Source organism: Artemia franciscana, chromosome 2 (genome assembly GCF_032884065.1).
Source record: "Artemia franciscana chromosome 2, ASM3288406v1, whole genome shotgun sequence".
Taxonomy (NCBI): Eukaryota; Metazoa; Arthropoda; class Branchiopoda; order Anostraca; family Artemiidae; genus Artemia; species Artemia franciscana.
The window spans coordinates 20,119,629-20,142,182 of NC_088864.1; the positions used below are offsets into that span (position 1 = coordinate 20,119,629).

At 36.5% G+C, this 22,554-nt stretch overlaps 1 protein-coding gene across 4 annotated transcripts in view; it reads left to right on the top strand.

Moving 5' to 3' along the window:
• The first annotated feature begins 3,569 nt into the window (after positions 1-3,569).
• LOC136038474 (ninjurin-2-like) overlaps positions 3,570-22,554 on the top strand; it is a 55,661-nt gene continuing 36,676 nt past the window's right edge. The window contains exons 1-3 of one of the 4 annotated variants that reach the window (XM_065721563.1): positions 3,616-3,720; positions 14,178-14,434; positions 19,532-19,679. In XM_065721563.1, the coding sequence (XP_065577635.1) occupies positions 14,321-14,434; positions 19,532-19,679 (262 nt within the window). In that variant the 5' untranslated portion in view covers positions 3,616-3,720; positions 14,178-14,320. Of the gene's footprint in view, positions 3,721-14,177; positions 14,435-19,531; positions 19,680-22,554 lie in introns of all 4 variants that reach the window. The other 3 variants (XM_065721546.1, XM_065721554.1, XM_065721572.1) reach the window with 3 other exon arrangements.

A 22,554-nucleotide genomic window follows, 5' to 3' on the forward strand; every position in this document is an offset into this window, starting at 1 on the left:
CTCCTTTCGGGGGGGGGTCCCTTTTTTATTTTCGGTAAATTTTCTGGAGCTTGTAGCTTTTTATGGGTAAATTAAAATTTAGTGAAAATTAAATCTATCAAATCCCCTTTAAAACGAAATATTCTTATTAATTTATTGTTGTTAAATTTAGTTTTAGATTTTTTGTTACTATACACACATCTTGTTCTTAACTTACATTTTGTTACCATAAGCTGTTTAGTAAGTTTGAAATAAATTTATGTCTTTTTTCCATACAATTAAACAAAAAAAAAAGTTTTTTTACTGTAAGTAAGGAGGGACATTAAAACTTAAAACGAACAGAAATTACTTCGCATATGAAAGGGGCTGCTTCCTCATCAACGCCCCGCTGTTTACGCTAAAGTTTGACTCTTTCTCTCAACTCTTCTTTTTAAAACAGTAAAGAACTTTTCATATTTATTTTTTCCATTTTTTTAACTAATGCTAGAAAATCCTGCGCTCCCTTCATGGAAATTTTCTTCCCCCATGATAAATTCCTCGATGGAAAGTTCCCCCAACATATCCCCCTCTTCTCAGCCCCTCCCCCTAACCAAAAAAATCCCCCTGAAAACGTCTGTACGCTTCCCAATAACCATTACTATATGTAAGCACTGGTCAAAGTTTGTAACTTGTAGCCCCTCCCACCGGGACTGTGGGCGAGTAAGTCGTCCCTGAAGACATAGTTATAAGATTTTTTGACTACGCTGAACAAAGTGGCTATCTCAGAATTTTGATCCGGTGAATTTGGGAAAATAATTAGCGTGGAAGAGGGCCTAGGTGCCCTTCAATTTTTTGGTCACTTAAAAAAGGCACTAGAACTTTTCATTTCCGTTAGAATGAGCCCTCTCGCAACGTCCTAGGACTACTGGGTCGATACGATCACCCCTGGGGAAAAAAAACAAATAAACTCGCATCCGTGATCCAGTGTTCGGACTCGCCTATAAATTCCAATAAATTCCTATATTTTAATGCACTCCTATAAAATGCCTATATTTTGGCTAAAATCCTATTATTCCTATATTTTCAGTTGAAGAGCACTAAGAAAATTGCTCATGATTTGCAATTTTCTGTCTTTTGGTGTAGATTGATAATTAATTACAACTGTTGAGCTTTTTGAACTTAACTAATGCTTTGCGTTGGGCTTAGTAAGCTGCTTCTGCCTGGGCTATGCTGTTCTGTTGACTTAGTAGCCTATGTTTTGTTTTTTGTCATGTTGGAACTGTCCGAAATGAGCAAAGATCAGTATATAGGCTAGCAGTTTCTGCTTAATGAGACTGGAGTTCTTGCGACTTATGTGTTTCCTGGCTGAACGCTGGCTGGCTGATGTGAATATGGCCCAGTTATTCAAATGGGCTATTCTAAGATGGTTGCTAATCGAGGGAAGCATAATAGACGTGCACTGGGTAGGCTATATGCTACATTCTGTGATCAATCTGTCCTTTATCTATCTGGTCTTAATGCCCTTCTAAAGAAAAATGATGTTAATCAGATTCGGACTTTTTATTTCAGATATTGTAAATTTTTACTTTATCTCCCCCCTTGGTATAGCAATGGTAAGATAATTTGTAAGTTTGATGTCCCTGATGAAGTTGATGAAGTTTGATGAAGTTGGCCCTCCTGCATGGAAGATTGTCGGAATCAGCTTTTTATCGTTTATCGCCTCATCATCCTTGTGTCCGTCTGTTCGGTTAATCTCATTGTAGCATAGTGTATTTATGGCACTTGGTATTAACCAAGTGACATATAGCAATCGCAAATTCTGTCGGTCTGACGGTCCTGGTTTTGCTACTTTAGCCAATTCCAGTTAAGCTAGGACGATGGAATTTGGCAGGCGTATCAGGAACTGGACCATATTAAATTAGAAATAGTCGTTTTCCCGATTTGATCATCTGGGGGGGGGGGGGGTTTGGGCCCGTTAATTCAGAAAAAAATAGAATAATGAAGTATTTTTAGCTTACGACCGGTTGATCAGATCTTAATGAAATTTGATGTTTGGAAGGATATCGTGTCTCAGAGCTGTTATTTTAAATCCCGACTGGATCTGGTGACATTGGGAGAGTTTAGAGGGGGAAACCTAAAATCTTGGAAAACACTTAGAGTGGAGTGATTGGCCTGAAACTTGGTGGGAAAAATAAGCACAAGTCCTAGATACATGATTGACATAACCAGAACGGATCCGCTCTCTTTGGGGTAGTTGGGAGGGGGGAGGGGTGATTCTGAAAAAATAGAAAAAGTGAGGTATTTTTAACTTACGAACGGGTGATCGGATCTCAATGAAATTTGATATTTAAAAGGATATCGTGTCTCAAAGCTCTTATTTTAAATCCCGACCGGATCTGGTGACATTGGGGGGAGTTTGGGGTGACCTAAAATCATGGAAAACGCTTAGGTTGGAGGGATTGGGCTGAAACTTGGTGGGAAAAATAACCACAAGTCCTAGATACATGATTGACATAACCAGAACGGATCTGCTCTCTTTGGGGTCGTTTGGGGGGGGGGTGATTCTGAAAAATTAGAAAAAATGGGATATTTTTAACTTACAAACGGGTGATCGGATCTCAATGAAATTTGATATTTAGAAGGATATCGGGTCTCAAAGCTCTTATTTTAAATCCCGACCGGATCTGGTGACATTGGGGGAATTTGGGGGGACCTAAAATCATGGAAAACGCTTAGATTGGAGGGATCGGGAGGAAACTTGGTAATTTATGTGACCAGGCATCCCACTCCATCTACCACAGATCTGATCCCGAGGACTTCCGAATCCTATATTTGGGCCCGGGAAATCCTATAAAAATAGGACAGAGCCTATAATTTGAAACGAACCGACCTGTCCGAACCCTGGTGATCTGCCTTCTGGCAAAAATACAAAATTGCACATTTTTTTAGATATGAGCTTGAAACTTCTACCATAGGGTTCTCTGATACGCCGAATCTGATGGTGTGATTTTCGTTAACATTCTATGACTTTTAGGGGGTGTTTTCCCCTATTTTCTAAAATAAGGCAAATTTTCTCAGGCTCGTAACTTTTGATGGGTAAGAATAAACTTGATGAAACTTATATATTTAACATCAGCATTAAAATGCGATTCTTTCGATGCAGCTATAGGTATCAAAATTCTATTTTTTAGAGTTTTGGCTACTATTGAGCCGAGTCGCTCCTTACTACAGTTGGTTACCACGAACTGTTTGATATTCGTATTAATGACCTACAGTTCTACTATTTTCCTCGTTCTGAAAAGTTGTCATTTTTTACAAATGAGGTGCGCACACGAGTATCCCGATTTCCAGACCTTAGCTTCTCGAATTTTCTGTGTGGCTCGTTTGGTCACACCGTAGTAACCCCCTCTTCGTGTGTACATTATTAACGGAATTTCCGACTTGTCCAATTAAATGTAAGCGAGGTGTGTTTTTGTCCTTTCGAAGCAGGCTTTTATTCCCAATAAATAGCGTATGTTTTATTTGCTTTTTGGCGTCATTTTGATTAGTCAGTCAATTTGTTCAAAAGGAGAGAACATTGGTTTGCATAAATACACCTGTGAATTCGCCCGCATCGATTTCTTTTGAAACATTGAAGTATTGCCAGTTACGAAAACAGGAAATAGGTTTCGTAGTCATCGTTACGCTGTGAAACTACCTTGACTATTTTAGAGAAACTACTGCATTTATTTGTGAAAAAGCTTTCTTTTTTGCTTATACTTGGTGAGCTTCTTTACTTTTTAGTTGTTTTTTTTCTGAGATTAAATGTGTTTATGGTATTTATGTCTAATAACCACCACACTCAAGAAGGGAAGTTAGGTTAATCCTAATGAAATATACATAAATATGATGAAAATATAATACTTTAGTAATAAAACTTCGGAAACTATGACAGAGAATTATGGAAATGAGGCCGCCAAGAACGCATTACGTTAAATGGTTTCTAACATAACCAAAATACGAACTCTGTATAAAAATGTTTAATTACACTGTAATTTATCTCTCTCACACTAAGCTGATTATCATCGAGTACATACTGAAATACAGAAAAAAAATTGTTTCTACTCAGACCAAGAACTTGAGTTTGGTGGCTATAAGACAAGTACCATTTTTGTATTAAAATAAAGTAGAGTGCTTAGTTAATAAATGAAAATAATAAATAAAGTAATTATGATCTAATTAATAAAATAAAGAATAGTAATTAAAAAAATCAACTATAATAATTAAATAACCTAAATAATAAATTAAGTTACAAATTATTGATTAATTAATAAATCGAAAATAATTTTCTTAGTAAATGCAAATTTTGACCTAAAAAGTTTGTGAGAGACAGAGGGAGGGGCGCTAATCAAGGTTTTATCTCAGGCGAAGGAGAGGCCAGAACCGCTACATGAGTAAAATACAGTAAACACGGTACTTATGTCTTTTAGGCACCACTTTTTGGGTGCAGTCAGTTTCGTTACAACTAAAGTATTATAGTTTCATCATTTTTATGTATATTTCATTAAGATTAATCATTAACTTCACTTCTTGAGTGTGGTGGCTATAAGAAATAAGTATAAAAAAAATCTAAAATTAAAAAATGTTTATAACCGTTAGATTATTTGTTTGAAATTTTGCCCCCTGAAATTTTGGCGCGCGGGAAAGTGCATCTTTCTCCCTTAAAACTGCCTCTGGTTTTACTTTCGTTTCGTAGTTTCAGCCTCTGATTTATGATTATCAACTTCCTCATATGTTATTTGGTACAAACTCTAATCAAACTGGGAGCTATCTGTAAGTATTTTAACATTACAAATGTAATTTCAGTCTTACATTTGTAACTACTTGAAAACCAACTGTGATGAAAACCAAACACCATTTTGGGAGCATATACTTATTTGGTATTGCTTTTGCAAAATTAGTTTCAGATTTGCAATCAGCAAGCTCTAATCCAATGGATACGAACAACTACAGAAATTAGAATCCTTCTACGTAATCTGTAATCTACTATTCTGCGTTTAATAGTTCGTATCACAATTTTAACCTACTATTTCAATTAGTTTAACGTTTTCAAAAGTCTTAAACACCAGCTTTGATGGAAACAAAACTTCAGTATTGAAATATGTACTAACAAGAATATTTTGCCTTAGGAATCCCGGCCTCAGTAATTCAAGCCAATGAGCTCAAAATACAGGGCAGGGTACTTCCTGTAAAACTAAGATTTAATGTTTGAAAATTTTCTATATTGGTAAAAAGTTAACCCATTTTACATTTTAAATTAACTAAGCTATTTTCGGAAATTTTATTGATTAAAATTTAATCACTTAGGAGAACTACTTTTTATGTAAATTGAAATCGAGGCTGTCTCCAAAGAGGGTTAGGATTTACCCTCCCCCCCTGAAATTTTTCTTCGACTTGTAAAATGTAACAAAATCAATATAAACAAATTTTTTATTCGTTTTTTGAAGTTTTTTTTGGTACTTGTTAATAATATGGAACACCCAAGAAGTGAAGTTAGGTTAATCCTAATGAAATGTAACCTTCATATAACCTTTAGTTTATAAAATAATATAATCTGTGCAACATATTTGCACATTAGGGGGCATATTATTTGGAAAGCTCCTCTAACCTAACCTAATGTGCAAATATATAGCCCAAATTATACAATTCCAATGTATAATATCATCCGTCACTTGTTTTTGTAACTATGAAACTGGTTTTTTGAGATATGACGTAACCGTAATTCTTGAGTGTGTTTCCTATTATTAACAAGTACTTTTTTTGTACCCCATCCCAAACCGTCCGAAAAAATGACCTCCTCCCCAAAAAGAATCTGGGCAATGGCCTTGATTGAAAACCTCTTTTTGCTAATCATAGCAAGGCATGGAACATTGGCTGTCCAGTCCGAAAATAGTGTACCTACTTTTCTAAATTTTTTTATAGACAAGCCTCGATTACCGTGCTTGGACAAAAAGTAAGTAAATAGTCCTTAACCATCTAATATGTGGGCCCTTTCTCCTGATTATGCTTCAGATGATATTTGTTGTGGTATGGTTTCTAATTTGTTCAGTACTGGATTAACAACCCCGTATTAAAAAGGGGAAAGCCCTCGGAGAAATGTTCTTTTTTTAGGCCAATTACGGTGTCAGCGGTTATGTGTAAAGTTTTTGAACTACTAATTATTGATGAGATATCTGATAACTATTATATAATGGATAGCCAATTCTGCTTTAAGATAAATATAAAAAAACAAGTTTTCTGAAATGAAAGTAAGGAGCGACATTAAAACTTAAAACGAACAGAAATTACTCCGTATATGAAAGGGGCTTTTCCTCCTCGACACCCCGCTCTTTACGCTAAAGTTTTTTTATTGTTTTAAAAAGTAGAGTTGCGAGAAAGAATCAAACTTTAGCGCAAGGAGCGGGGTGTCGAGGAGGAAAAGCCCCTTTCATATACGGAGTAATTTCTGTTCGTTTTAAGTTTTAATGTCGCTCCTTACTTTCATTTCAGAAAACTTGTTTTTTTATAGTTAATTTCTGAAAGTTTTTGAATTAATGCATGTCTGATTTTGGCTCTCCGTACATAAGTTATTAAAATGAAATTTGCATATTAATTCTTTTTTTGGCTAAATGGCTTTCTCTTAGTTTTGATCAGACGATTTTAAGAAATAAGGGGTGGGGAAGGAGGACTAGTTGCCCTCCAATTTTTCGGTTACTTAAAAAGGCAACTAGATCTTTTAATTTTTAACGAACGTTTTTATTAGTAAAAAATATACGTAACTTAAGAATTAACTTACGTAACAAACTTTTATATTCTTATATTTTTGATTATATATATATGAGGGGGTTGGTCCCCTCGTTAATACCTCGCTCTTCATACTAAATCTTGTTTTGTCCCAATTCTTTAAGAAAGACACCTGAATCAGAAAGGCCGTAGAATAAATAGCTGAAATTACTTAAAATTTTTTTAGCATAAAGAGCGAAGTATTTATCTCCTCCTAAATACCTCGCTCTTTATGCTAAAGTATTTTTAGAACCCCTCATATGCGTAATAATCTCTGTTCGTTTTGAAGTTTTAACGCTTCTCTTTACTTTCAATTGAAAAAACTTTTTCATGTTTAGATTTTCATTGTTGTTCTTTTTAATAGTAATGCTAGAAAATCCTGCGCCCTTTTCATTGAATTTCTCTTCCCCCATGAAATATTCCTCCAAGGAAAGATCCTCCCATATAGCCCCCTCCCCTGAACCCCACACCCAAACCAAAAAAATCCCCCTGATAACGTCGGTACACTTTCCAGTAACCATTACTGTATGTAAACATTGGTCAAAGTTTGTAACTTGCAGCCCCTCCCCCAGGGACTGTGGGGGGTAAGTCATCCCCAAAGAGATAGTTATTATAGTTTTCGACTATGCGGAACAAAATGGCTATCTCAAATTTTGATCCGTTGACTTTGGGAAAAAATGAGCGTGGGAGTAGGCCTAGGTGCCCTCCAATGTCTTTGGCCACTTAAAAAGGGCACTAGAACTTTTCATTTCCGTTAGAATGAGCCCTCTTGCAACACTCTAGGACCACTTGGTCAATACGATGACCCCTGGGAAAAAAAAACAACAAACAAACAAATAAACACGCACCCGTGATTTGTCTTCTGGCAAAAAATACGAAATTCCACATTTTTGTAGATTGGATCTTGAAATTTTTTCTATAGGGCTCTCTGATAAACTGAATGCGATGGTGTGAATTTCGTTAAGATCCTATGACTTTTAGGGGGTGTTACCCCCTATTTTCCAAAATAAGGCAAATTTTCTCAGGCTCGTAACTTTTGATGACAGAGACTAAATTTGATGAAACTTATATATTTAAAATCAGCATAAAAATCTAATTCTTTTGATATATCTTTTAGCATCGAAATTCCGTCTTTTAGAGTTTCGTTTACTATTGAGCCGGGTCGCTCCTTACTACAGTTCGTTACCACGAACTGTTTGAAAAGAGTAGGCTGTGACCATGCTCACCATTTGATTGCTAATTTACTTCTACATGCTCATGAAAATAATGAGGTATTATATTTTGCTGTGTTAGACGTATCTAGAGCTTTCGACACGTGTATACATCCGCATATCTTATTGACTGCTTATAAGCATGGAGTTAATATTTTTGTCATCAAATCGATATGTGACATGCATAAAAAGCTAAATGCCAGAGTTATGGTAACTATCTCACCTGGTACGTTGAAACTCATTCATTCAATTCCAGTAAAAATGGGTATTAGACAGGGCGCTGTTATTTCTCCGCCCCTATTTGATAATGCTGTCACTGTGCCACAACAGAACGTGTTGACCACATGTATATTTAAAGGTATTGATGTTTCGCTAGCTAACTATGCTGATGACACCCTTGGTATTAGTAGAACAGCCTTTGGAATTGCGGAAAATTTTCGAATTCTCGATAGGGAGTATAAACGTGTCGGTCTTCGATTTAATGAGAATAAAACTGAGCTCCTGGTGTTCAATCACCGTTCAGATTGCCCGACAAAAGTTTAATTAGGTGAACATGTTATTAAAGCATAAGATACACTGACGTATCTTGGTGTAGCGATTGGGTCAAATCTTCGGGCCACGCCTCAACGTTTGAAAGATTTTTTTTGCCAGAAAATCTAGGAATGCGTACAGTTTACTAGCTGTGTTAAAGTTTAAATTTAACCGCCGTATCTTACCTAGCGTTTATAATGCATTTGCTGTTCCGTATCTACTCGCCCTTGTACCATTTGGTCTCTTCTTACTGCTTCAGATATTTGGGATGTTCGGAAGTATTGCTACAAGTATGCGAAATATTTACTACAGCTGCTTCTCTGGACTAGCAACAGCTCCCTATCCTCGCAGTATGGAGTTCCTAGTCCAGTTTCCGCGATGCAGAAAAGAAACGAGTGATATTGGAGGCAGATTATTGGTGAAAGCACCTCTGAAATTGTCCTTCGCTGATAATTTGTCTGGTCTTACATTACTGTTTAATAAAGTAGAAACGAGAGAAAGAGTCAAACTTTAGCGTAAAGAGGGGGGCGTTGAGTAGGGAACAGCCCCTTTCATACACGGAGTAATTTCTGTTCGTTTTAAGTTTTAATGTTGCTCCTTACTTTCAGTTAAAAAAACTTAGTTTTTTTCTTCTCCTTTATTTTTCAGTTTTTTTCCTTTTTTCAGTTTTTTTCTTTTTCAGTTTTTTGTTTTTTTTATTAGTTTTTTTTATTAGTTTGGCAAACGTTTGAAAGCTTGATAATTTTTATTCATATAAAGTTTTATTTTTAAGTTTTCATCATCATAATTCTAACACACAAAAAAACGCAAAATAGCACCTTCGTGACCACCCAAAAAGACACAAAACAACTGTTATTATACTTCCTCGAAAAAAATCTCTTACTCCTCCCTCTTGCTCGACCCTAGTAAATAATAATCAACCATTATAAAATTAATATGTTTATTGGGGACTTAAATAAATCCCACACACAAAATCTAGAGCTCAATTCAAATCCCCGACATACTTTGACGCAAACCCAATCACAAAAAACTACAAATCAAAATTTCTTAACAATATAAAAGCGTAAGCTTACTCTAAAAGCAATCATTTATCCGTCTCTAGACAATTGGTTAAAACAAATAAATCGAAAAGAAGCAAGGAATTCCTCAAAGGTTTAACTTATACTTCTGCTGAAAGTCTGTTTCGAACTTCAGGATCTATATACCAAACGGAAAACTTGTTATGGTAGCTATAAGAGCAGGTGTTTCAACCAAATTAAACATTTCTAGTTTCATGACTATATTCCCTTTTCTTTTATATGTCCGAAAAAACCAAAACAAGTAATACATTAGAAAATAGTTTATGCATAAGCGAATGTTTCACAAAATTTAACCAAGGCAAAAAAAATACCACCTTTTCTTTTTGCTTTTGTGTTTTCTTTTAGGTGTCCTCAGAGGTTTGACTTTTTCCTGATTGGAATTAGAAAGAGTAAAATTATCTGAACTTTCTGCCAGGGTTCCAAGGGTATCCAATGTACTAAACTTAGCATCAAAACATGTAAGAATAGCTTGCTTTTCTTCTTCGGTTAACTCTTCTTCTAAAGCTAACTTTTCTTTTAAAGTTTTGGAAAATTCTTCATGGACAGATGCTTTATACATTTCAATAATAGCTTGCTGCTCTTCAGAAACTTTTTTAGATAAATATGCTTGCACTTTTTCATAAGCAGCTAACAATTTTTCCTCGGTGTATCCTTCTAAAGCTGCTAAAACTTTTGGAACATCTGTTATGGCTTTATGAAAAGCCTTAACAGTAGCTATAACAATAGCTTCCTTTTCTTTTTCAGCCTCAGCAAGGCCATCTGCTGGTTTTTCTTCAGGAATGGATTTCTTTTCTCTTTCGGTGCTTTCTTCTTTTTTTGAGGCTTCAAATACCTTTAGGATATCTCTTCTCACTTTTTCAAAAATAGATTGCATTTCTTCATCTATTGCATCGATGGATTTTTCTTTTACTGAAGCTACAAATGCCTTTGTGAATAGTGAATTTGTGAGTGTGAATTTGGAATCTGGTACACAATTTTCACAAATTTTTTGTATCATGGCAGATAATTGTATCTCTTTTTCAGCTTCAGCAGGCTCTTTCGAGAGGTCATTAGAGGCAAATTTAGGTCCATTTTTACCTCTTATCTGACTAAATCTGTTCTTATTACTTTGAGAAATAAGTTTTTCTTCCTTCTCAGTAACCTTCTGGGATTTCTCTTGACCGTCATTCCTTTTCAATTCCTTATTAATGGAATTGACTGTGCTCTTCCTGCCATAATGAGCAGTGGGATCTTCTTCGCCCTCGTTTGGAGCTTCTTTTACTCGAGTCTCTTTTTCTTTGCTAATTTTAGTAGTAATAGCTGATTTGGGTTTACTTCTCGTAGTTGACAGAGAGTTAAGCCCTTCTTTATCTATGGTATTCATTTTATGCTCTATAGAATATCACTGTATACGATTGACTGAATTAATGATTGCCTCAGTCTGAGGAATCCAATATATACTCTAAGTGACGTCATTGTGTCAAACGGCTGTGTTGTTTATACGATGACGTCACAAATATAAAAAACTGCTTGCAGGAATGCAATCATAGTAACGTTATATTAAAAATATTATTGTAATACTACAATGACGTCATCTACTTCGCTGCCTAAGTACAAAAATGAACAAAAATCAATTGTAAAAACCATACATAAAAAAAAACATACAAGAGGTACTAGCTAATGTGAATGAATAAATATAACTTAAAACGAATGAAACTTGAATCAAACAGTTCGTCGTAACGAACTGTAGTAAGGAGCGAGCCGGCTCAATAGTAACCAAAAATCTAAAAAATGAAATTTTTATACCAACAGTTACATCAAAAGAATCGCATTTTAATGCTGATTTTAAATATACAAGTTTCGTCAAGTTTAGTCTTACCCATAAAAAGTTACGAGCCTGAGAAAATCTGCTCTATTTTAGAAAATAGGGTGAAACATCCCCTAAAAGTCATAGAATTTTAATTAAAATCACACCATCAGATTCAGCGTATCAGAGAACCCTAATGTACAAGTTCCAAGATCCTATCTACAAAATAAAAAAAAACGAGTTTTTTTAACTGAAAGTAAGGAGCGACATTAAAACTTAAAACGCACAGAAATTACTTCGTATATGAAAGAGGCTGCTTCCTCATCAACGCCCCGCTCTTTACGCTAAAGTTTTTTACTGTTTTAAAAAGAAGAATTGAGAGAAAGAGTCAAACTTTAGCGTAAAGAGCGGGGCGTTGATGAGGAAGCAGCCTCTTTCATATACGAAGTAATTTCTGTGCGTTTTAAGTTTTAATGTCGCTCCTTACTTTCAGTTAAAAAAACTCGTTTTTTTTATTTAAAATTACTTCGTATATGAAAGGGGCTGCTTCCTCATCAACGCCCCGCTCTTTACGCTAAAGTTTTTTACTGTTTTAAAAAGAAGAGTTGAGAGAAAGAGTCAAACTTTAGCGTAAGGAGCGGGGCGTTGATGAGGAAGGAGCGGGGCCTTTCATATACGAAGTAAATTCTGTTCGTATATGAAAGAGGCTGCTTCCTCATCAACGCCCCGCTCTTTACGCTAAAGTTTGACTCTTTCTCTCAATTCTTCTTTTTAAAACAGTAAAAAACTTTAGCGTAAAGAGCGGGGCGTTGATGAGGAAGCAGCCTCTTTCATATACGAAGTAATTTCTGTGCGTTTTAAGTTTTAATGTCGCTCCTTACTTTCAGCTAAAAAAACTCGTTTTTTTTATTTAATTTCTGAACGTTATTGAATCAATGCATGTTTTGATTTTGGCTCTTCGCAGAGGAATAATCAAAACAAAATTCTGCATATTTTTTTTTGGGGGGCTAAATGGCTTTCTCATAATTTTGATCGAATGATTTTGAGAAAAAAAGAGCGGGGGCGAAGCCTAGTTGCCCTCCGATTTTTTGGTTAATTAAAAAGGCAACTAGAACTTTTAATTTTTTACGAATCTTTTTATTGGTAAAAGATTTACGTAACTTATAAATTAGCTTACGTAAAGAACTTTTGTATTCTCATGTTTTTATTACATATATGAGGGGATTCGCCCCATCGTCAGTACCTCGCTCTTTACACTAAAGCTTAAATTTTATCCCAATTCATTAAGAATGACCCCTGAATCACAAAAGCCGTAGAATAAATAGTTGAAATTACTAAAAATACTTTAGCGTAAAGAGCTAGGTATCATAAGGAGGTGAGCCCCTTATATGGGTAATAATTTCTGTTTGTTTTAAGTTTTATTGCTGTTCCTTACTTCCAGGTGAAAAAGCTTTTTCACATTTATTTTTTAATTTTTTTTTAAATAATGCTAGTAAATCCTGCTCTCCCTTCATGGAAGTTTTCTTCTCCCATGACAAATTCTCGATGGAAAGTTCCCGCAGCATATCCCCCTCTTCTCAACCCCTCCCCCCAACCCAAAAAATCCTCCTGAAAACGCCTGTATACTTCCCAATAACCATTACTATATGTAAGCGCAGGTCAAAGTTTGTAACTTGTTGCCCCTCCCACGGGGACTGTGGGGGAGTAAGTCGTCCCCAAAGACATAGTTATAAGGTTTTTCGACTACGCTGAATAAAATGGCTATCTCAGAATTTTGATCCGTTGACTTTGGGAAAATAATTAGCGTGGGAGGGGGCTTAGGTGCCCTCCAATTTTTTTGGTCACTTAAAAAGGGCACTAGAACTTTTCATTTCCGTTAGAATGAGCCCTCTTGCAACATTCTAGGACAACTGGGTCGATACGATCACCCCTGGAAAAAAAAAACAAAAAAAAAACAAAAAAACAAATAAACACGCATCCGTGATCTGCCTTCTGGCAAAAAATGCAAAATTCCAAATTTTTGTTGATAGGAGCTCGAAACTTCTACAATAGAGTTCTCTGATACGCTGAATCTGATGGTGTGATTTTCGTTAAGATTCTATGACTTTTAGGGGGTGTTTCCCCCTATTTTCTAAAATAACGCAAATTTTCTCAGGCTCGTAACTTTTGATGGGTAAGACTAAACTTGATGAAACTTATATATTTAAAACCAGCATTAAAATGCGATTCTTTTGATATAGCTATTGGTATCAAAATTCCATTTTTTAGAGTTTTGGTTACTATTGAGCCGGGTCGCTCCTTACTACAGTTCGTTACCACGAACTGTTTGATTGCCCTTATTTGTATTTTTTTTCTTTTTTTTTTCCTGTCAGTTCTTCTTTATTTTGTATATGTCAGAATATACCTGTTTATTTCCCTTTACTTTCTTTATACTCCATCAGTGTTATATTTTAAATTTATGATGGGCAATAAATTACTGCATACATATATACATACTTCCAGATCAGGCTTTTATGCTGATTCACATAAAGCTATTTGTTGTACGGAAGCTTCATCATATTCTTCAGAAAACAGACTTTTCTGTTGATACACTGTTTCTAAAGTACGCTTTAGGAAGTTTCGTTCAGATACACTCTTTTACACCATAACAAACACAATAGGAAACGTCCACCACTCCACTTTCATCGGATGTTATTTATATCCAGAAAATCAAGAGACTCTGACATCAGCGACTTTAACAAGGGGTAAATCCAAGTTACACTCAGATATCTTTTGCCGAGACTGCTTTTAATAGAATATTTTAACAAACAGGGTTGAAGATAAGCGCTAATGAGGGCTCTGGCACAGGTGCTGATAGTAGCAGATGTCCAGGCCAGTGATTGGGCCTTCAGATACACTGTTTTGGGTTAGTGATTATTTTTGAGCCTTTTGATTCGTCCATCAGATGAATTGTTATGGATTTTGAAAGTTTGGTCAAAGTCAAACATCAGATACACTGCGAAATTGAACTCAGCCATAGAAGATTCAACAACTTCGTACATAGAGAGCAATTCAGTGCGAAAAGTTACGTAAGTTACCCTTAATTCAAAATCAAGAAAAGGTGCAGATAAACTGTTTTGGGATTGGACATTTTCTTAAAAGTAATGAAGCTCGAACGAAACCATTTTGGTTTTTAAGTCAGCGGCTGTTCGGAACGCCTCTGTGCATGGGCGTCAGGAAGGGAGGCATGGGGCAGCAGCCCCCGCTATAACTTCATATTTATACTAGATAACAACGGGAACTTTCTGTATTTTGGATTTTTTTTTTTTTGGTTGAATGGTCACTGGTAGATTGTTGAAAAGGCTGGAAATAAACAGAAAATTTTCCAACTATACTTTCCGATATTATTATTTACGTTTCGATATTCAATATTGATTTTTGGTCGTCCTATATATAGATAGGAGACTGGCGCACAATCGACAGGTTTTGACTTTTTCGGCTATAAAATGATGAAAGAATATGGTCAGTATAAAAAAAACTATTAAATCAATTCCAGTGATGTTTAAAAAAGCTAAAGGGTATTAATTTCAAATCATAAATTGACTGATCAACGCCAAAAGTATGCAGTTTCGCTAATCTTGATGTTCCGCTTGTCAGTGGTTGCAGTTTCATTTCAACTTCTGTCTTAAAGACACTATCGGTCTGGTCAGTTAGGGCTAAGTCTCTCACTCCAGTCTCACTCAGAAAAGGGACCTGAAGTTCTTCAGTTACTACTTTTTCATAATGATTATATAGTGAACAGGATTCCCTTTCTTGCTTTTCAGCTCAACCAGAATGTAATCGCCCGCCTTGACTTTCTCAACGTCAAATTGGAAGTTACTGGTAGGAGGCTCGTTTTCAACGTCCAAACTGGAGTCTGAAGAGTTATTGTATACAGACTCATCTAAGTCAAAATCTTCACTCGAACTGCAACTCATTTTACGAGAAATATACCTTTTTTATTTAGCCTTTTAATTTCTCTGACAATTCTCCCTTCCCTGGAATAGGGTTTTCTTGGCAAATATAGCTTTTATCCCAACAGTGATGCGTTCTTTCACAGGGGTTTCACATTTAATTTTTTTCCTGTTGGTTTTTCTTGTTGTGCATTTTGGAAAGGGGTTTGCATGGACTTTTTACGAATCATCTGTGGACCTTTGCTTTTCATATAGAGGCAGAACCTGTGATGTGTCCGTTTCGTGGTCTATGTTAAAGAAGGGGTCTAAACGTCTCACTGGACTTACGCTGAACATAAAACTTCTCTTGTAAGTGCTTCACTAGATGTGGTAGGCATTCTGTCCAAGATATATGAAGAGAGGAACTAATAATTCTTGGAGACATCTCTGTTGGTTGGATTGACCTCGCTTGCCTGGAATCCACTGATTATACCCTCAGGAGTGAAAGCCTTTGGATATGCTTTCCCCAGCAGCTCAGCAATTTTATACACTGATATAGTTTTACAGTTATGGACAGTCATAAAACTTGTGGCTTTCTGGTTGTAGTAGGCATTAAGGGGTCCCATGACTGTCCTTTCTAGAGGCTGTGGTTTTTGAGTAGTGTGGGGAGGGATAGTTAAAAGTACAGCGCCATTATTTTTAGCACGGTCAAGCCAACGAAATTACTAAGTCTGGGCAAATTCCAACAATTTGGAAACAGGGTTTCATTACCCCTTTGAAAAATAAAAACGGAAAGCCTGGCTTTGATGGCGTTCGACCTATTACACTTACTCCTATTTTTTCAAAGCTTATTTGGCCGTCTATTTTCAGAAGTTCACGCAACTGCTCATCCAGCCACAAGTATTTTCTGAGCCGATTATGACGGTTCCTGATAATGCTTTCTTGAGTAAAATTTCCTGACACTTTTTCCGGAGGAAATAAGTAGATGATGGACTGTGCTCCAAGTGCATTGACACCAGTGCAAATCGTGTTAAAAGACCTCTTTCTGCTTATGTGACCTTCCCTACTGACTTCTGGCCTCTCTGTGCAATGATCTTACCAGGCTTGTGGATGCTTTTCAAACCCGACTCGTCAACATTCCAAATGTCTTGTGGTCTGAACACGCGTTTTTCTAGGCCTCGCTCCAGATTGTCAAAGAAAGCTCCTACACTGTGACGACTGAAAGCAGTTGCCCGTCATAAGCTTGTACCTTCTGGCGTTCTTACTGATACAGTATTCAAGTGATTCCATAAAACCACGGCACATATATTTACCTGCAAGCCCTTCACTGTCCTTATCACCATTGCATTTCCAGTTATCTGGTGATTTTATACTCTTAGTAAGGGCATAAGTGTATGTAAGTCTAGGTGCCTCTAATGGAGTACAGTCAAAGTGTATATCAACTATCGTTTTCAAGTAAGTTTTTAGTCCTTTTTCTTGTTCCTCTGTAAATATTTATCAGGTCCAGACTTTGTAGAAGGATATTCAGCTTCTCAACTTTTTTCATGTATTCTTGCAGCGTTCCTCTAGGAACACCCATGCCGCTTGTAGAGAATCCGACTGACTTCTTATTGACTAAGACACAAAAACTGCTGCTCTCTTTTCTATCTGATTCCAGTCGCCTTTCGTTCTTTTCTGCTCTGTTCTACTTTTAAGCATTTTAACTTGAATGAAATATAACAGAAAAAAAAAAAAGAATTTCAGCTCACCTACTAGTCTGGCAGGATTAAACAACGCCATAATTAATCAAATTTTGCGTTTTGGGCTTGCTTTCAACCTTAAAATATGCTGTTTACTCAGCTTTTACAAGCATAGCCCACTTTCAGACACCTTGGTACGACATGCCAAGCCTACCCCAGGTATTGTGGCCGAACGTGGGAATTCGCTATCCGCGGGTTGAAAAAATGCTAACTGCAAACCAGTGAAGATGACACGTCTCGGAAGATGTCAAAAGACAGGCAAATAATAAGAGAATACAGCATGGGTTTGCCTTTTATAGCATTTTGATATTGCCGAACTTTGAACTTTTGAATTTAATTCTTAGAACATAATAGCTATTATCTAACCGTAATAAGATTTGTGTCAAATTGCTTTTATGATGCTCATGCTTTCTAGAAATTGGAAGTGCGATAGTGGGTTTATTATATCACGGTATTGCCAGAAAAGTAGAAGGTGGAAAATACTAAAGGCCGAGTTGTAGTGAAATATAGAATTGCGAGTTTCTAAAGACCTTTATTCAGGAACTCGGGAAGCATTTGTAAGCCCCCTCCATCACAGAATCAGATGCTCCGCCTAAACAATATGCTGCCTACGCCTGTACCTCTGTGGCTAGCTTGAAGCATCGTTTCACTGTTTGTGTGTAACAAGGAAATTTATTATGATAAAATCCTTTGCTGTTTCACCAGATGAGATTTTTTATCCAGATAGACTCGTAACGTTAAACCAATATAGGTTATACAGATTATCTGATTGTCTTACGTTTGGACGTCAATTTTCTTGTTTTGATGATTCTCTTGAACTCTAGATGTTTTGAATGATCTCTGTCATTAACAATCGTAGTAATTAACTGTTTCTCTGGATGTTCAAAGGATTTTTTTCAGTTACTTTGTAAGACAGAGTTTGTTTCAATGACATTTCATATACTTTTTGATAATGAACTGTAAGTAAGGAGCGACCCGGCTCAATAGTAATCGAAACTCTAAAAACGGAACTTTGATACCGATAGATATGTCAAAAGAATCGGATTTGTTTTTTTTTATTTTCAATCTATAAGTTTCATCAAGTTTAGTCTTACCCATAAAAAGTTACGAGCCTGAGAAAACTTGCCTTATTTTCGAAAAAAGGGGTAAACACCCATAAGGTCAAAACTTCTTAATAAAAATCACACCATCAGATTCAGCATATCTGAGAATCCCACAGTATAGGTTTAAGCTCCTAATTACAAAAATGTGGAATTTTATATTTTTCACGAAGAAAGATCACGATACGCATTTATTTGTTTATTTGTTTTTTGTTTGTTTTTTTCTAGGGGTGATCGTATTGACCCAGTGGTCCTTGAATGTCGCAAGAGGGCTCATTCGAACGGAATTCTGGGGCCCTTTTTAAGTGACGGAGAAATTGGAAGGCATCTAGGCCCCTTCTCACACTCCTTTTCCCCCAAAATCATCGGTTCGAAATTTTGAGATAGCCATTTTGTGTACAACTTCGAAGACAACACTGCCTTTCAGTTAAAATTTTACATTTGTTTCACTGTCTATTAGAAGGTTTTATCCCTGTTTTGAAGTGTTATATTTTCGCCATTTTATATAACATTGTCAAAAAGTTTAATAACTATGTCTTTGAGAACGACTTAATACCCCAGAGTCCCCGGGGGAAGGGCTGCAAGCTATGAATTCTGCCCATGTTTACATGAAGGATTGGTTATTGGGAAGTATACAAACGTTTTCAGGGGATTTTTCTGGTGGGGATTCGGAGTGGGGGTTTACGTGAGATGATCTTTCCAAGGAGGAATTTTCGATGGGGAGGAGAATTTCCATAAAGGGGGTGCTGTATTTCTCAGCATTATTTATAAAACAATCAGAAATTAAATAAAAAAAACGAGTTTTTTCAACTGAAAGTAAGGAGCAACAATGCACCTATGACGTATCTCCTTTGAAACTGGCTATTTGCTTAATTCGGCCTCTTCTCTCATAAGGTAGAACACATTATGTTGCCTCTGCAAAATTTTTTATAAAAATGTCCATTTCAAAATTGTATGTCTATGCCGGCCCATATCCATTGGGCCGGCATAGACACAAGGGGAGGCGTGCTGCCCACCAATCTGTTTTTGCAATCGAGTCAGCTGCCCCATAACTTTCTGCTATCATCCGTTCTATATTTCGCAGCCATTTAATGAATGATAATAACGGTAATAGGTCATGAGAGACAGATGGTTGTTTATATGAGTGTTGAATGTATATAGAATTATTAAGAAAAACATGTTCAGTTTCGGGCGACGGTCAATGCGAATCCTTACCAGGTATTGGCAGTACCCTGGCGAGTTTTTTAGCTTGGCTTAGGGGTAAAGTCGTCAATACGGTATAAAGAGAAACAGTACACAAATAGAAAAATTACGAAAATTATTAGAGGAGGTAGGGGAGTAGCCCTTCCCCCTGTGTACGTCCCAGATAGAGTTTAATTTAGCTTTTCACAGTTTATCGTGTATTATTTTTTAAGCTCAAGGGAACGGTAAGAAGCATGAGTTTTAAAGATCGCAATCGGAACCTTGAAATGAGAGAGGGAAGTGTTCTTCCACCTGAGGTGATTGCTGTGCGGAAGGGCTTAGATACAAACAAATATGCAACGAAGAAAACAGTCGCCCAAGGTAAGACAATGAATATTTGCGTTGATTGATGATAAAAATGACTTTCATCATTCTTTTTGCAAGATCCTTACAAATGGTATTACCTTTGCAGGGCTTTTGAGCTAAGAGTAAAAATGACCGACAAACAAAGAAAAGAGAGAGAAAACAAGGAAGAGATAGAGAGAGCCGATTAGATAAATTTTTCTTGTTGCTTGATAAGGTTTTATCCGTGTTCGCTGTGAAATCCTTGTTCTGTAAGATAAAACGACAGAAATTGAGTTGCTTTGGCATCACTGGAATTGTTGCTCGGCATTAGAGCTTTAAGTTCCAGTTTGAAATATCTCTCTCTCTTTCTCCCTCTCTCTCTCTTTCTCTCTCTCTCTCTCTCTATCACTCTATCTCCCTCCCTCTCTTTCTCTCTCTCTCTCTCTTTGTCTCCCTCTCTCTCTCTCTCTGTCTCAATAATCCATCTCCATTGACTTGAGCCATTCATATCTGAAAAAAAAAAAAACACACACAAGGAAACAGAAAAAAAAGAAACACGGGTCATGACCACCCTTTTCCGGAACGATGCATCGTGAATTTGTTAGACAGCAGCTTGAATGTCTTTCTAAGGGTTTTTTCTTACAGTTTTATCTTACAGATTTTCTTACAGTTTTTATACAATTTTATCTTACAGTTTTTTACATCATGCAAATTTACTAAGTTTTTCCTCTAAAAAGTTTAACCCTTTTTTTAGCGATCCACAGATGTTCTTATGCTACTATCTTTTGCCGGATTAATCTAATATTGTCATATTTGGGGTCCAGTATGATTTTTGCCACCCGTTTTTGAACAGCCTCGAGATCGGCACTTAAGTCGTCAATGTTGTGCACTTGTGGTCCCCACACAGGGGACGCGTATTCTAGCAAGGGAGTATATAATAGATACACGCTGATCGTGACTGATTCACTGGGTCGTCGGAGCGTAGTCAGTGATCGCAAAGCAGAGTTGCCCTTTTTCACAAGGTTAGAAATATGGTAGCTGAAATAACAGTCAGTACTGAAAGTCACACAAAGAATAATTGCAGTTGAAATGGTAGGGAACCAGGATTCAGGACAAGCTACGTCCATTTCGAACGGATTAAAACACATCACTTTTGTTTTTTTGATGTTAATCTGAAGTCCATTATTCCTGCACTGATCAGTACAACTGTCTTTCAATTCACCTCGAAACTGGGGCATTGCTCGAAATTTATCCACGAGAAATTTGATCAAGACGGATAGATCATTCGACATATTTAAAGCGTTCATCAAAGTCAATGAGAACATAGTTGATTACAGCCAAGAACAGTAAGGCAGCTAGCCTCGTACCTTGGGGAGCACCGCACGCTATTTCAGCCCATTCAGAGTTTAGATCTTCGGCAAAAGGTACATAGACATACTGGTGACGGCTTCAGAGGAAATAGGCTATCAGCAGTAAGGTCTGTTTTCTTGCCCCCATTTGCTTCGGGTTTTTTTTACAGTAGTGACATGGCGAATTAAATTGAACGCTTTATGGTAATTAGTGAGTAGAAGGTCTACTGCGGTGTTTCTTTCCCTGTCTTGCCATTCAGTTATCAGATGGTAGAGACACATAAGATAAAGGGAAGGGTTGCTTCTTTTTAAACAATCATATTGGAAAGGTTCTAGGAACGGGTTGATTTACGTCAGGAATTCATGATGCGTAAAAGATTCGATGACCTTGGCAAGATTCAGAGTTATTAAAATTTGACAGACTTGTTCACATGATTTCAGGTCCTTCGCTTCAGGTATAAGCCGGACATATGCTCTCTTCCATGCTTGAGGGAAGATTTAATCTCTGAAATCTTCACTTATTCCCAGTCTTAGCGACTTATTCTTCTTAAAATTAATTTTCAAACCTGTTCTTGCACTATGGACTTTCAAAAACTCCAAGAATTCATTCATTTACTAACATTTTCCTCTCGGACGCTCAAATCATTAACTTAACCTAAGTCTAGAAAGGATTTACTTCCCTATTTCGTTCTATGCTCTCTCATAGCCTTTGGCGTGTTCTTTAGGATAAAATACATTAAAATGATCCGTATAAATGGAGATAGAACACAACCCTGCTCAACTCCTGATTCAATGCAAAACCAGCTACTAACCTCATTTGCTACCTCAACCGCAGCAATGTCATTTTCGTACATATCACTAATCACTTTAGTGTATTAACCTGGCATATCATACAAGGATTACCTGTGCTAAAGCTCTTCTATCGGATAAGTCAAACGTCTGCTGCAAATCTATAAAACTTAGGACTAAAGAGGTCTGGTGACTCAAGCAGTTCTCAAATATTGATCTAAGAGTGAAAATTTGGTCGGTACTACATCTCCCCCCTTTTTATACCCATACTGTTCTTCTCTTAAAACTTTATCTACTACATCTCTAAGTATTAATTGTTTACTTAGAGATAGTTTTACATTTCTAATTAAAAGTATCGTAATACTAAGTAATTTGCTTCCTACAAAAAACCAAATTATTGCCTCTATAATTACCACCTTTGTTTTAGAGGGGATTAACAAAAGTTTTCCTTGAATTAATAGGTATCCTCCCTTTCAAAGATTAAACAAAAAAAAAAACTTTTTCTCCACTGAAAGTAAAGAGCAACATTAAAACTCAAGACAAACAGAAATTATTCCGTATTTTATTAGCCTGCCTCCTCCTCAACACCCATCTCTTCACGCTAAAGTTTTTAAGAACTTTAAAAAAGAATCCAAATTCTAATTACATGGCCCTTGTGTTTCGGGAATCATTCTGAAAGAATTGAGACAAAAACATCGAACTTTAGCGTAAAGAGCTGGGTATTTGAGAGGAGCAGCCTCCCTCAAATGCAGAATAATTTCTGTTCGTTTTAA